Below are 14102 nucleotides of genomic sequence, written 5' to 3'. Positions count from 1 at the left end.
CTGATTCTGGTGATGGTTTTGGCTTCACAGATTGAGCTTGTTAAAGATTGGACTGCCTTTCAGCTTTACCCAATCCCATTATACATACACCCTTAAATGTGACATGCTTGCTTTGCTGGTATGGCAGCTACTTGGGAACAGGAGTACATTTAGCCCTCCGGGCCTGCTCCACTACCTCAAGGACATATGGAGATAGGCAACATATGCTGGCCTAGTTAGTGACACCCATATCCCATGAAAATATAAATGTAAAAAATCCTGGAACTCCCTCCCCTGCAGCACTGTGAGGTACCAATATCACATGGACTGCAGCAGTTCAAGGCAGTGGCTTACCATCAACTTCTCGAGGGAAATTAAGCATAGGAAATAAATATTCACCCTGTCATCCATGCTCACATCCCAAGAACGAATTTGAAGAAAAGTTGTAACTGTATTCCAGGAGTTTGCCAATAAATGGTGGGGCCATAACCTGGACTGTGCTCGTAATTGCAGCAATGTTAATGTGTTGGCTCAGACACTAGGGTCAACTCTCCTGCTTTTGTCCGCACACAGCGAACCATGAGAGGGGAAAAGACAGGTTCTTGTCATGATATCTAATCCAAAATGTGGCACCTCCATCATTGCCGAACACCCTCAGGGCTGTGTGGGAGCCACAGTTTTATGAAAAGGTAGCAATTAGAACATCTTTTAAAATGTAAAATTTGTTGCAGGGGGATCCAGGATACCCAGAAGAATATCTGGTAAGCAAATACTGAAATTCTGACTGAAGTTTGTTGCAGAATTGGTGCAAGGTTAATCTGTAACTGGTCTGAGCACGAAAGACTGGACTCAAACTAAACTCAATGAATAGCAAAGGTAAAACTTGAGATTTGGCAATGGTTAATAAAGTCAAGGATTAAAAGGATATTTGAAGCTGGCAGGGAAATTATGTTCCAAAAAACAGAAAATACTGGACAATCTCAGCAGGTCTGACAGCATCTGTGGGTAGAAAAGGGAGCTAACGTTTCGAGTCTGGATGATTCTTTGTCAAAGCTGGAGAAAACTGGAAATAGGGTCACATTTATACTGTAGTGGGTGGCGGTGGGGGGTGGGGGGGGGAGGGAGGGAGGTGTGCTGGCTGGATCAGATGAAATAGACAAAGATGTCGAGGCCAGTAGATAAAAGGACTGTAAATGGGGGTGATTAAGGCGAAGAAGGGTGCTGTTAGGGGCACATAAAGAGATTAAAATGTGAATGGCAGAACAAAGTTCAGCAGTATGTTAAATGGCAACTAGAAACGGTTGGCCAAAGGGGAGTATGGGGTGGGGGGGGGGGAAACAATGATGAGGGAAAAACAGATTAATGTAAGAAATGAAAATAAATTTATAGAAATAAAAATGGGGTGAAAGTGGAGGACCGAGTTCACAGTCTGAAATTGTTGAACTCAATGTTAAGCCCAGAAGGCTGTAACGTGTCTAATCGTTTGTTATCACCAGCAATTTTGTCCAATCTTCGGAATCCAATAGATATTAAATTATCCAGAACAGTAAACCTGACATCTATAGGGCATAGTCAGGACCTTGACTATCAAAAACACAACAGTGCTGACTTTATTTACTAAACTACGTGTTTCTTCAGGAAATAGCTGATGTCTTATTTTTTTTTAATGCAAACAAATGATACAGGATAAGTAAATAATTGAAGTGATAGAGCCAAAATCTAACTCTTTGTGTTTATACAGAGATCAGTAGCTCATAGCAATATCTGTAGCATGAGATGTGTGCCAAAGGAGGGGAAAATCAAGTCTAAGGACTATTTTCTTTCAACATTGATATAGATTTAATTTACCACCTCATTTATATGGGGTATCTAACAAAACAGATGCCTCTGCACTTGGACATATTGAACTCGTCAGATGAGCATTGAAGTACTTAAAATTAACTGCAAGTGCTCCCTGTGTACGGTTCAGCCCAATTTCTTCATGCCAGTTTGTCAAAGAGATGTGTTGCTTGGTCCAAGATTTTCCAAAGTTTAAATTCAAAGTTTTTTTTAAAGTATTTTTATTCACATCTTTCAAATTTTATTTTTAAACAAAAACACAATAAAACAATTTTTAAAAACGCCACCCCTCCATGGTGGTGTCAATCCTCTTTGAGATTTCATAGAATCATAGATCATAGAATTTACAGTGCAGAAGGAGGCCATTCGGCCCATCGAGTCTGCACAGCTCTTGGAAAGAGCAGCCTCCCCACAGTCAACACCTCTACCCTATCCCCATAACCCAGTAACCCCACCCAACACTAGGGCAATTTTGGACACTAAGGGCAATTTATCATGGCCAATCCACCTAACCACATCTTTGGACTGTGGGAGGAAACCGGAGCACCCGGAGGAAACCCACGCACACGGGGAGGATGTGCAGACTCCACACAGACAGTGACCCAAGCCGGAATCGAACCTGGGACCCTGGAGCTGTGAAGCAACTGTGCTATCCGCAATGCTACCGTGCTGCCACATTCACCCAGACAAGTAGAGAGTATTCCATCACACTCCTGCCTTGTGGATGGTGGACAGGCTTTGGGAAATCAAGCGGTGAGTTACCACAGGATTCCTAACCTCTGACCTGCTCTTGCAGCCATAGTATTTATATGGCTAGTCCTGTTCAGTCTGGTCAATCGTAACTCCCAATATTTGTCTAGGGGGGGATTCAACAATGATAATGCTTTTGAATATCAAGGAACAATGGTTAGACAGACTTGGAAGTTACAATGCAGAGGAGGCCACTCGGCCCTTCGAGTATGCACCGGCTCTTGGAAAGATCACCCCACTTAAGGCCACATCTCCACTCGATCCCCGTAACCCAGTTTGCCCACCTAACCTAAGGGCAATATTAGCATGGTCAATCCACCTAACCTGCACATCTTTGGACTGTGGGAAGAAACCAGAGCACCCGGTGGAAACCCACGCAGACACAGGGAGAACATGCAGACTCTGCACAGACAGTGACCCAAACCTGGAATCAAACTTGAGACCCTGGAGCTGTGAAGAAACTGTGCTAACCACTGTGCTACCGTGCCTCCGGTTCTCTCTTGTTGGAGATGGTCATTGCCTATCACTTGTGTGGTGCAAATGTTACTTGTCAGCCCAAGCCTGGATATTGTCCAGGTCTTGCTGTGTTTGGACATGAAGTGTGGAGCCATGAATGGTCCTGAACATTGTGCAGCCATCTTTAAACATCCTCACTTCTGACCTTATGATGGAAGGAAGGTCATTGATGTAGCAGCTGAAGATAATTTGGCCTAGGACACTAACTACCCTGATAAACTCCTGCAGTGATGTGCAAAACTCCATTAAAATTTGGGAAGGCTGTTGGCCAATGGGTGAAGGCCCACTCTGTTAATATACTGAGCCAAAAGTGCTCCAGGTTTGGTTTCCGATCTCTGCCTAGGTTACCTGATCTCTGCTGCAGAACTGGCTAGGATGTGACGTTTGGCTTTACTGTGGACATCAGCTAAGACCAGAATCAGACTGAACAGTATTGGCTTCCAGGGTTGAGTAGTTTGGTGAAAACTACTGCCTAGGCTTGTGCTACAAAATGTCTATTTGTACTAGGTACAAGGGGACTTGCGAAACTATACCCCGGCAAGCAATTGATGGAGGGCATTAGCAATGAAGAGAGGTTGGATAAACTTGGTTTGTTCTCACTGGAACAACGGAGGTTGAGGAGCGACCTGATAGAAGTCTACAAAATTATGAGGGGGTGGATAGTCAATTACTAGGTGAGATAGGTTTAAGACATTTAAGGGACGTCTTGACAAATACAGGAATAGGATGGGATCCGAACCCCGGAAGTGTTAGAAGGTTTTTAGGTTAGACTGGCAGCATGGTCGGCGCAGGCTTGGAGGCCAAAGGGCCTGTTCCTGTGCTGTACTTTTCTTTGTTCTTTGTTTCACCAAGCATGAACATTTTAAACACAATGACCCAAATTATCCAACATTGATGGAAAATGGTGCCTTTTTAAATCCATACATTCAGCATGTAAGCCTTTCATTTAAAAAGTGGACCTGAAACGCTGAAATGAGTCAGCGTGAAAAAGTTTTTTGCTGCACACTTGCTCAGCGGTTTGGTATAATCTGAATATCGTCTGTGTTCAGATCCCTACTGTGTCTTTAATAACTTGGGCTGAGGGCATTGTGACATGCAGGATGTGTTCTTTCCTTGTGTACAGAAGTAATTGGACAAACAGTCTGAAAAATGTAGATTGTTCCAGAATAGAAACATAAACCAAACTGGGATCAAAAAGAAAGCATAAGCTGGAATTCGGGGTAAGACACTAGGACTGTTTCAAACACACACCCAAGTCCTTCAGGATCTGAAAAAGGAAAGAGATGTCAATGATTTTGGGTGGAGACCAGGGGCGTGATTCTCCGACCCCATTCCGGGTCGGAGAATCGCCGGGGGCCGGCGTCGGCACCGGAGATTCGGCGGGGGCGGGAATCGCGTCGGTCGGCGTGCCCCCCCCCCCCCCCCCCCCGGGCGATTCTCCAGCCCGCGATGGGCCAAAGTCCCGCTAGTGTCAAGCCTCTCCCGCCGGCATGGATCAAACCACCTACCTTACCTGCGGGAGCAGGCGGTGCGGGCGGGCTCCGGGGTCCCGGGGGTTGCCCCCATGGTGGCCTGGCCCGCAATCAGGGCCCACCAATCGGCGGGCGGGCCTGTGCTGTGGGGCACTCTTTTCCTTCCACCTTTGCCATAGTCTTCACCATGGCAGAGGCGGAAATGACCCCCTCCCCTGTGCATGCGCGGGGATGACGTCAGCAGCCGCTGACGCTCTGGCGCATGCGCGGACTTCCGCCGGCTGGCAAAGTCCCTTTGGCCCCGGCTGGCGTGGCGCCAAAGGCCTTCCACCCCAGCCGGCGAAGCGCCAACCACTCCGGTCCGGGCCTAGCCCCTCAGGGTTAGGGCACCTATGGGGCGGCCCGACGCCGGAATGGTTCACGCCACTCCATCACGCCGGGTAGGGGAGAATCCCGGCCCAGATTTATTTGTTTACAGATCTCTTCAAGATATCTACTCCTTCCATCTGTCTCCCAATGCATCCCTGTTTCTCTGGTCCACGAGTGACAGAGCCTTCAGCTATCACCTTAATTCCAAGACCCCTTGTGAATTTGGGAGTTGTATTCATCTAACTTAATTTTTAGGAACGTGGGATGCTGATTGACCATGGACGGGCAATGTTAAATTGTGGGGGTAGAATATCTAGTGCAACAGCAGAATTAAAGAGCCACTGTGCTTTAAAGAGGCAGACATGATTTTAGCGTGTAAATATGTAATATTAAAGCTGACGCAGGTAGCTCAGAGTGCCTATAGACGATCGTTATAGCGAACCTGATCAAGATGCAGTAAAAGTGCGTTGCCATCACTGGAAGATGACTGACTAGAAAGAGGGGGCAGGACAGGTGAAAGTTGTTTCACAAGTGAGGCATGGACAAAAACATGCCAGATGTGCTGAGGGGATTTACCAGGTTAAGTTGGTGTTTCCTGTGAGCATAAGAGCAGCTTGCAATGAAATCCAAAGATGAGAAATAAAAACAGAAAATGCTGGAAAGACTCGGTACGTCTGGCAGCATCTGTGGAGAGAGAAACAGACTTTATTTTTATTTTTTTTATAAATTTAGAGTACCCAATTCATTTTTTTCCAATTAAGGGGCAATTTAATGTGGCCAATCCATCTAGCCTGCACATCTTTGGGTTGTGGGGGCGAAACCCACGCAAACGTGGGGAGAATGTGCAAACTTCACACAGTGACCCAGAGCTGGGATCGAACCTGGGAGCTCGGCGCCGTGAGGAAGCAGGGCTAACCCACTGCGCCACCGTGCTGCCCGAGAGAAACTGAGTTAACGTTTTGAGTCCCTATGACCTTTATTTCAGATTTCCAGCATCTGCGGTATTTTGCTTTTATATTAATCCAAAGATGTGGCTTAGAAGAGAAAACGTAGAACAAATAATGCTACCGCCAGCATATCCTTGGATGCCGTGGTTTTCATTTAATTAATATGTTGTGAGGCAGGGTGGCCATGTATTTAACAATATCAGGGTTCGTCATACTTATGGTATTTTTATTTATTCTTGCAGGAAAGAAAATCCCGTAATAGGAGGGAATTCTTATTTTAGTTTCAGAATTCCAGCATACTCTCTCTTTATGACCCTACTTTGATTTTTCTATCAGCAACATTCTGCGTTTCTCAGAATGCTTGTCCAATCTCTCCTGAGGATGTTCAGTGCACAAGGATAAAGTGCACTCAGAACAAATCCTGCATGTCACAATCTCGTCAGCCTGGCAATTGAATTGATCACAGCTGGGGGAAAGGTTTTGGGGTGGAGAGGAGGGGAGGGCATCTGTTTTTATTGTTTGTAACAAGAGAAAATCACCTAAGCCAAGCGACAACCACCTCATTTGATGAATTGAAGGTGATTTTGTCTGTTATTTTGTCTATAGAGGGGATGCTCCTTGGTAATGCACAGCATTATTTGTGTCTCTCCACAAATGCATAAGGGGTTTTTGTACTGAGGCCCCAGCAATTGAGGTTGGCTGCACAGGAACCCTGGCCTCTCCTGAACGAGTTTAGCAACGACCACTCTCGCTTGAAGGTAGCTCAACAGCACCTTCTCGAGGGCAATTCAGGATGGGCAATAAATGCTGGCCTCTCCAGCGATGCCCACATCCCACAAATGAATTTTTAAAAATTCAAAGCCTGCCATTTGACAGATGTGTTTGTCACAATGAACTTGTTACCGGTCCATCAGTGCAAACGTTTAGTCCACCTTGAGGTAATAAACTGCAAATAGTTACTCTGGAATTTATGACAGGCCATTGGAGAGAGTCATAAAACAGCACATCTCACTTCGTCAAACAACAGCCCTTCCATTCCTGCTTTTACTTCCCACCCCAAATTTTTTAACACCCAGGTACTTAACCAATCACAAATTTACCAGCATCCACAACATAACACAGCATGTATTGAGCCTTCACTATTATTACAGGATGTGTTTTTTAGATGTTTTTTGATGTTTGTTCATCTTGTGATTCCTGGGATGCATCGGGCCCTAAGCCCTACCATCTCACAGCATACAGCTTTCACTTCACCGATAACCAGCAGGCCTGGGATGTACACTCCAGGGAATTCAGATTTAGACTCTTAGGAAGTAACACATGGTGAAACACACAGTGCCATTAGTTCATTGAATCATTGGAAAGTGTGTGAAGCACCCTCCAAATTATAGTGCATGAGCTATATCTGTGTAATGGTATTTGGATCACAAAACAAAACTGCAATAGGCTCCTTGCTTGTCTTGATAGGAATCCTAATCTGGTTCATTAATTGCACTCGTTCTCTCTTCTGGTACCATACACTATGAGGGCATTGTCCACCACGGGCTTCCATTTTTCTGATCTATGGTAATCCATGACCGCAGTGGTTTACCATTGCCTTCTGCAGTATAGCTGACCAGGAAACTTTCCCGCTCTTAATGCCTGTTTGGCTATGCTGTGAATGCACTTTCTTGGAGTGGGACTGGAACTTGGATTTTGTTCAAAGCAGGGACCATGCCCAGAGTGCCAGAAGACCCCCTTCATTAAACTATTTCACTGATGATATCTATTATATTTGGTTCAGTTGGAGAGTCTGTTGTGTCTGTATTCACCATACTGGGTGACTGACTGAACAGTGAATTCACTTATTTGTTTCTACGATGAGCTGATTTCAGTCTACTCATGACAGGTCCATGCAGAGGTGATGCTCATTAGCAGTATATGGCAGGAAGAGGTACCCCTTAGATGCAGAACCTGCTTCTTGTAGGTCTACAACTCTGCACTAAAATGACTGATGCTAATCCACATATCCCAAACCCGATTCATAGACCCGAATTTCTGTAGATCTTTGATTCCTTTTGTTTGTAAATAGGTCTAATCCTTTATATCTTGTAGTGTGATTGGTGGAGTGTACTGCTCCTTCAAGCAGACTACTGTGTGATAAAGATCCCTTTCGTTACCTTCAGCACCCGACTAAAATCAACCAGGCCTGAATATAAATTACACATCCAGCTAAAGCAACTATGGATGTGTGAGCTAGACAAAACATAGAACAGTACAGCACAGAACAGGCCCTTCGGCCCTCGATGTTGTGCCGAGCCATGATCACCCTACTCAAACCCACGTATCCACCCTATACCCGTAACCCAACACCCCCCCCCTTAACCATACTTTTTAGGACACTACGGGCAATTTAGCATGGCCAATCCACCTAACCCGCACATCTTTGGACTGTGGGAGGAAACCGGAGCACCCGGAGGAAACCCACGCACACACGGGGAGGATGTGCAGACTCCGCACAGACAGTGACCCAGCCGGGAATCGAACCTGGGACCCTGGAGCTGTGAAGCATTTATGCTAACCACCATGCTACCGTGCTGCCCAAAAGAAACATCACAGCTGAGATCATGTACCCACTTTCTTTTCTTTTATTTTCTTTCTAAGATATGAGCAACTGAAGCAGAAGAACATGAAATTACCCTTTCCGATACATATTTCATTTAAAGAAAACCTAGTAATAGGACCCCACCAAGGCTGAAAAAAGGAGAGAGAAGGCTAGGTTAAGCCGAGGTTAATTGGCGAGTAGTGATGAGAATAGGAAACACCAAGTAGATGGTGGAATCGAGTTAAAAGAAAGAAAAAATATTGAAAATACTTTTGTACTATAAGGCATTGTAGAACATTTACTGGTTAATGCAGTTCATTGTAGAGGCTTATTTTAAGGGTTTGATGACATCGGTAACCCCCACCCTAATAGACCATTATATTTGTCTCCTCAGCTGCAAGTGCCAAGTGTTAAAGGTTTTGACTTTGCCAAGCAGCATATTGGACAGCATGGTAAAGACGACATACTGGTTATCCACGAAGGGCTTCCACCTCCCCCAGCAAAAGATGCCACACCATCTGAGAAAGGTGACGTGTCCAGTCCTCAGCCAAAGGCAGCCAAACTCTCCAAGGGTCTTCGACAGAGAAGCAGGTCAGTGGACATCAAAAAATCAAAGAAATGGCAGCAGAAAAATGTCTTCCTTTACATTGAAAGCAAATTAACTGAATTGAAGTTTTATTAGCTTATTTCTCTCAATATTACACAAATCAAAATTAAAAATGGCAAGTGTTTCAAGCAGATTTGCCTCTGTTCAGTGGTATAACAGTTAGATAAAATGCAAAACTTGATCCCTCGCAGGATTGAGTGCTGAGCAAAGTTAAAAGAAGCATGGGCTAGTCATTCTGAAAGATGGCTCAGAGGACATCAGAGGGGAAATTAAAATTGTCCAACTTGGCTTTATATTTGTGACGTGCTTTAGGGTTGACTTTCCGTCTGCAAGTATGAGTTTTCCAGCATGACATTTAAAACCCTGCTTAATCAAAGAGGTAGGTTTTAAGGAACGTTTTAAAGGAAGAGCGGGAGATGGCGAGCTGAAGGGAGTAAATTTCAAGCTTGGGATCTAGGCAATTGAAGGCATGGTCATCAATGGTAGAACAATTTGCAATGCACAAGAGACCAGAAACAGAGGAGTGCAGATATCTCAAAGGGTTGTGGGGCTGAAGGAGATGAGACAGTTAAAGAGGAGCAAAGTCAAAATGGAGAGATTTCAAAATTACAATAATTTTAAAGATGTGGCTTGAGTGGGAGCTAAGGTAGTTCAGCAAATACAGGAGTGTCACAATTAACACCGTACAAAATAGGAGCAGGAGGAGGCCATTCAACCTTGCGAGCCTGCTCTGCCATTCATTGTGATTATGGTTGATCATCCAACTGTAGTCTAATGCCGCTTTCCCCTATATCCTTGGATCCCCTTCACCCCAAGTGCTATATCTAACTGCTTCTTGAAAACAATGTTTTGGTTTCAACAACTCCTGTGGTAACGAACTCCGCAGGCTCATCATTCCCTACATGAAAGAGTTTCTCCTCATCTCTGTCCCGTATCCTCAGACTGTGACTCCTGGTTCTGGTCATCCCACCATCAGGAGCATTCCTTCTTGCATCCACCCTGTCTAGTCTTGTTAGAACTCTAGAGGTTTTTCTGAGAGTCCACTTTCATTCTTCTGAACTGCTGTGAATACAATCCTAGCTGACTCAAACTCTCCTCATACATCTGTCCTCTCGTCTCAGTCTGGTAAATCTTTGCTGCACTCCCTCTATAGCAAGAACATCATTCCTCCGATAAGGAGACCAAACCTGCATACACTATTCCAGGTGTGGCCTCACCAAGGTCCTGTATAACTGCAGCAAGACATCCCCACTCCTGTACTCAAATACTCTCACTATGAAAGCTTGCATACCATTTGCCCTCTGCACCGTCTGCTGTACCTGTATGCTTACCTTTGGGGACTGGTGTACAAGTACACCCAAATCTCATTTTTTTTAATAAACATTTTCTTGACGTATTTTTTGCTATTACAACAACAACACAATAAACAATGTACATGAAACTATAAGCATAGTGCAAAAGCAGACTCCCTCCCTAACAGGTCCCACGTTTATTAACCCCCTACTTTAAGCTACACTATACCCCCCCCCCCCTCCCCCACCCCACAATCTGCTCCATGAATCCTTTTAGTTCCTTTGCCATTGCTGGTACACTGCCCATTTATGAGCTTGACCAGTCCAGGCCAGGGTCAATAACTGTATTGTGGTCCACTCCCATGACCAACCTATGCGAGTCCAGGTCCAGTATCTTCCCCAGCATCTTTATAAATTCCACATCATCCCAATTTGGCGCATACACATTTACTAATACCACCTGCACCCCCTCCAGTTTCCGACTGACCATAATGTACCGACCTCCCACGATGTACCAACCTCCCACAACCGAGACTATTCTATCCGCCTCAAACACCACCCGCTTATTGATCAGGATTCCGACCTCTCTAGTCTTTGAATCCAGTCCCGAGTGAAAGACTTGATTGACCCAGCCTTTCCTCAATCTAATCTGGTCAGTTACTCTAAGGTGTGTCTCCTGCAACATTACCACATCTGCCTTCAGTCCCCTAAGATGTGCGAACACACGTGCCCTCTTGACCGGCCCATTTAACCCTCGAACATTCCAGGTGATCAGCATAGTTGGGGGGGCTTGTTTCCCCACCAATTAGCCACCCCCTTTTTTGGGCCCACCTCCAGCCCATGCTCCGCGCCTCCACCATCCGCCCACAGGCAGCCTCCGCCCCGAACCTCCTCTCTGTCCCTTGGCCCAAGTCCCTCCGTCGCCAGCAGAAAATTTCCCCCCTCCCCCTATGAAAGCTTGCATACCATTTGCCCTCTGCACCGTCTGCTGTACCTGCATGCTTACCTTCGGTAACAACACTCTGTAACCCAACCCCTTTGATGAACCGAACATATGCACACACCCCCCCCCCCCCCCCCCCCCCCCAACCGCTCATACAAACATACTCGGACATCAAACAATCCCCACACAATTGCCCCCGACAGAAAAACACCAAAATCTAAACAGGCACACCTCCATCCCCCAACAGTGCAAATGACAACCTTAACTCGCTCAGCTCTGCTACTGGTCCCAAATCAATACAGCAGGCATTACAGCTTCCACAAAACAGAAAACGAGAAACTTTTTTTAAAGAACATCCAAGTCTCATTGCACATTCCCCTCTCCTAATTTATGGCCATTCAGGTAATAGCCAACCTTCCCGTTTTTGCTACCAAAGTGCATTACCGCATATTTATCCAAATTATATTGCATCTGCCATTTATTTGCCCACTCGTTCAACTTGTTTATATCACACTGACGGATCTCTGCCTTCTCCTCACAGCTCATTCTCCCACCCAGGTTTGTGTCATCTGCAAATTTGGAGATATTGGAATTCTCTGTCCGAGGACTCCCGGAATGCTTTCCCCATGGGGTGAAGAATCAGGCGTCGGGGGAAAACCTGGATCGGTGCCAGGCACGAATCGGAGCATGATGTTCCGACCCCCAACTGGCAAAATGAAGGAGGTCCATGAAGCGTACCTGCCTCCCATAGCCTCCCGTGATTCTCCGGTCCCCACGGCCGGAAATCATATGCCCGCGGATCACTTGCCGGTCACCCCTGTTCTTGGAGATTGGGGGGGGGGGGGGGGGGGGGGGGGGGGGAGCCTTCTGAAGGTCCAAATGCACCACATCCACTGGCTCCTCCTCAGCAACTCTACTCATTACATCCTTGAAGCATTCCAGTAGATTCTTCAAAACATGATTTCATCTTCATAATCTATGCTGACTCTCTCCGATCCTGCCACTGTTTTATAAGTTCTCTGCTATACAATCTTTGATAATTGATTCTAGAATTTTCCCCACCACCAACGTCAGGATTACTGGTTTATAATTGGCAGGTCGGTCATCCCTACAAAATAAATGTTTCTTTCTATAATTTCCCAATCTGCATGCTCATTGGAGGGCTGTGACTAGTGGTGTTCCGCAGGGATCCGTACTGGGACCTTTGCTGTTCATAGTATATATTAATGATTTGGAGGAAAATGTAACTGGTCTGATTAGTAAGTTTGCGGACGACACAAAGGTTGGTGGAATTGGGGATAGCGATGAGGACTGTCGGAGGATACAGCAGGATTTAGATCATTTGGAGACTTGAGCGGAGAGATGGCAGATGGAGTTTAATCCGGACAAATGTGAGGTAATGCATTTTAATACAGGGAATATACAGAGAATGGTAGAACCCTCGAGTATTGAAAGTCAGAGAGATCTAGGTGTACAGGTCCACAGGTCACTGAAAGGGCAACACAGGTGGAGAAGGTAGTCAAGAAGGCATACGGCATGCTTGCCTTCATTGGTCGGGGCATTGAGTATAAAAATTGGCAAGTCATGTTGCAGCAGTATAGAACCTTAGTTAGGCTACACTTGTAGTGTTCAGTTCTGGTCACCACACTACCAGAAGGATGTGGAGGCTTTGGAGAGGGTGCAAAAGAGATTTACCAGGATGTTGCCTGGAATGGAGGACATTAGCTATGAGGAGAGATTGGATGAACTTGGTTTGTTCTCACTGGAACGAAGGAGGTTGAGGGTCGACCTTATAGAGGTCTACAAAATTATGAGGGGCATAGACAGAGTGGATAGTCAGAGACTTTTTCCCAGGGTAGAGGGGTCAATTATTAAGGGTCATAGGTTTAAGGTGCGAGGGGCAAGGTTTAGAGGAAATGTGCGAGGCACGTTTTTTACACAGAGGGTAGTGGGTGCCTGGAACTCGCTGCCGGAGGAGGTGGTGGAAGCAGGGGCGATAATGCCGTTTAAGGGGCATCTTGACAAATACATGAATAGGATGAGAATAGAGGAATATGGATCCCGGAAGTGTAGACGATTTTAGTTTAGACGAGCAGCATGGTCGGCACAGGCTTGGAGGGCCGAAGGGACTGTTCCTGTGCAGTACTTTGTTCTTTGTTTGATGCCTCAGGTAAGCCCACCATCAAGACCATTTGAAGCTGAACGCAAGCCTCAAGAGCCAGAGTGAGAGCCCTCCGTAAATTGGAGCTCTTAAGTTCCGTCGTCCTGAAGTTGCAGCTTAATTGTACTATATTTGTTGAACTTTCAGCGGAATCTTAGTTATCCATCATGATGGAGAGGCTCTCCACTTGATAATAGAGTAAAATTGGCAAATAATCACAAATGCCTTTTTTGCATCATGCTATGAGCACAGCTGATGTTAAATGCTTGGGTATTCCAAATCCAAGAAGGGAACTTTGAAATGTGTTTTTGTAATTTGGTATAATGTGAGAAAAGAGGTGAAGACCAGTGAAGGATGTCCCAGACGCAACCATTTTTTAATTAAACAGTAAAACACAAGAAAGTCAACTAAAATACAGTGAACTACATTAATAGCTATCCACGGTATCATTAAATTTATCCATTTCCAAACCCCTCTATTTCCCTAAATTCAGAGCTAAACCTCCCCAAGCAACATCCCATATGTTTTAAAACTATAAACAAAATCCAGTAATAGTTACCACACCAGGTACCTCTATATCTTTTGATGTTGCTTCTGATTTGGAATAGAGACAACTGGTTTCTCAAAATAGATTTTCTCCAGA

At 45.4% G+C, this 14102-nt stretch overlaps 1 protein-coding gene across 3 annotated transcripts in view; it reads left to right on the top strand.

Annotated features, from left to right (window-relative positions):
* The window catches only part of LOC119954950 (UPF0606 protein KIAA1549-like), a 323510-nt gene that overhangs the window by 269101 nt on the left and 40307 nt on the right, over nt 1-14102 (top strand). For 2 of the 3 annotated variants that reach the window (XM_038780692.1, XM_038780694.1), the window contains exons 11-12: nt 711-740; nt 8851-9047. In XM_038780692.1, coding sequence (XP_038636620.1) covers nt 711-740; nt 8851-9047 — 227 coding nt within the window. The remainder of the gene's footprint in view (nt 1-710; nt 741-8850; nt 9048-14102) is intronic. The other variant, XM_038780693.1, reaches the window with a different exon arrangement.

The sequence above is a fragment of the Scyliorhinus canicula genome, chromosome 20 (genome assembly GCF_902713615.1).
Source record: "Scyliorhinus canicula chromosome 20, sScyCan1.1, whole genome shotgun sequence".
NCBI lineage: Eukaryota > Metazoa > Chordata > Chondrichthyes > Carcharhiniformes > Scyliorhinidae > Scyliorhinus > Scyliorhinus canicula.
Note: the sequence above shows the minus strand (reverse complement) of the source record. Positions and strands in the feature narration are given on the sequence as shown.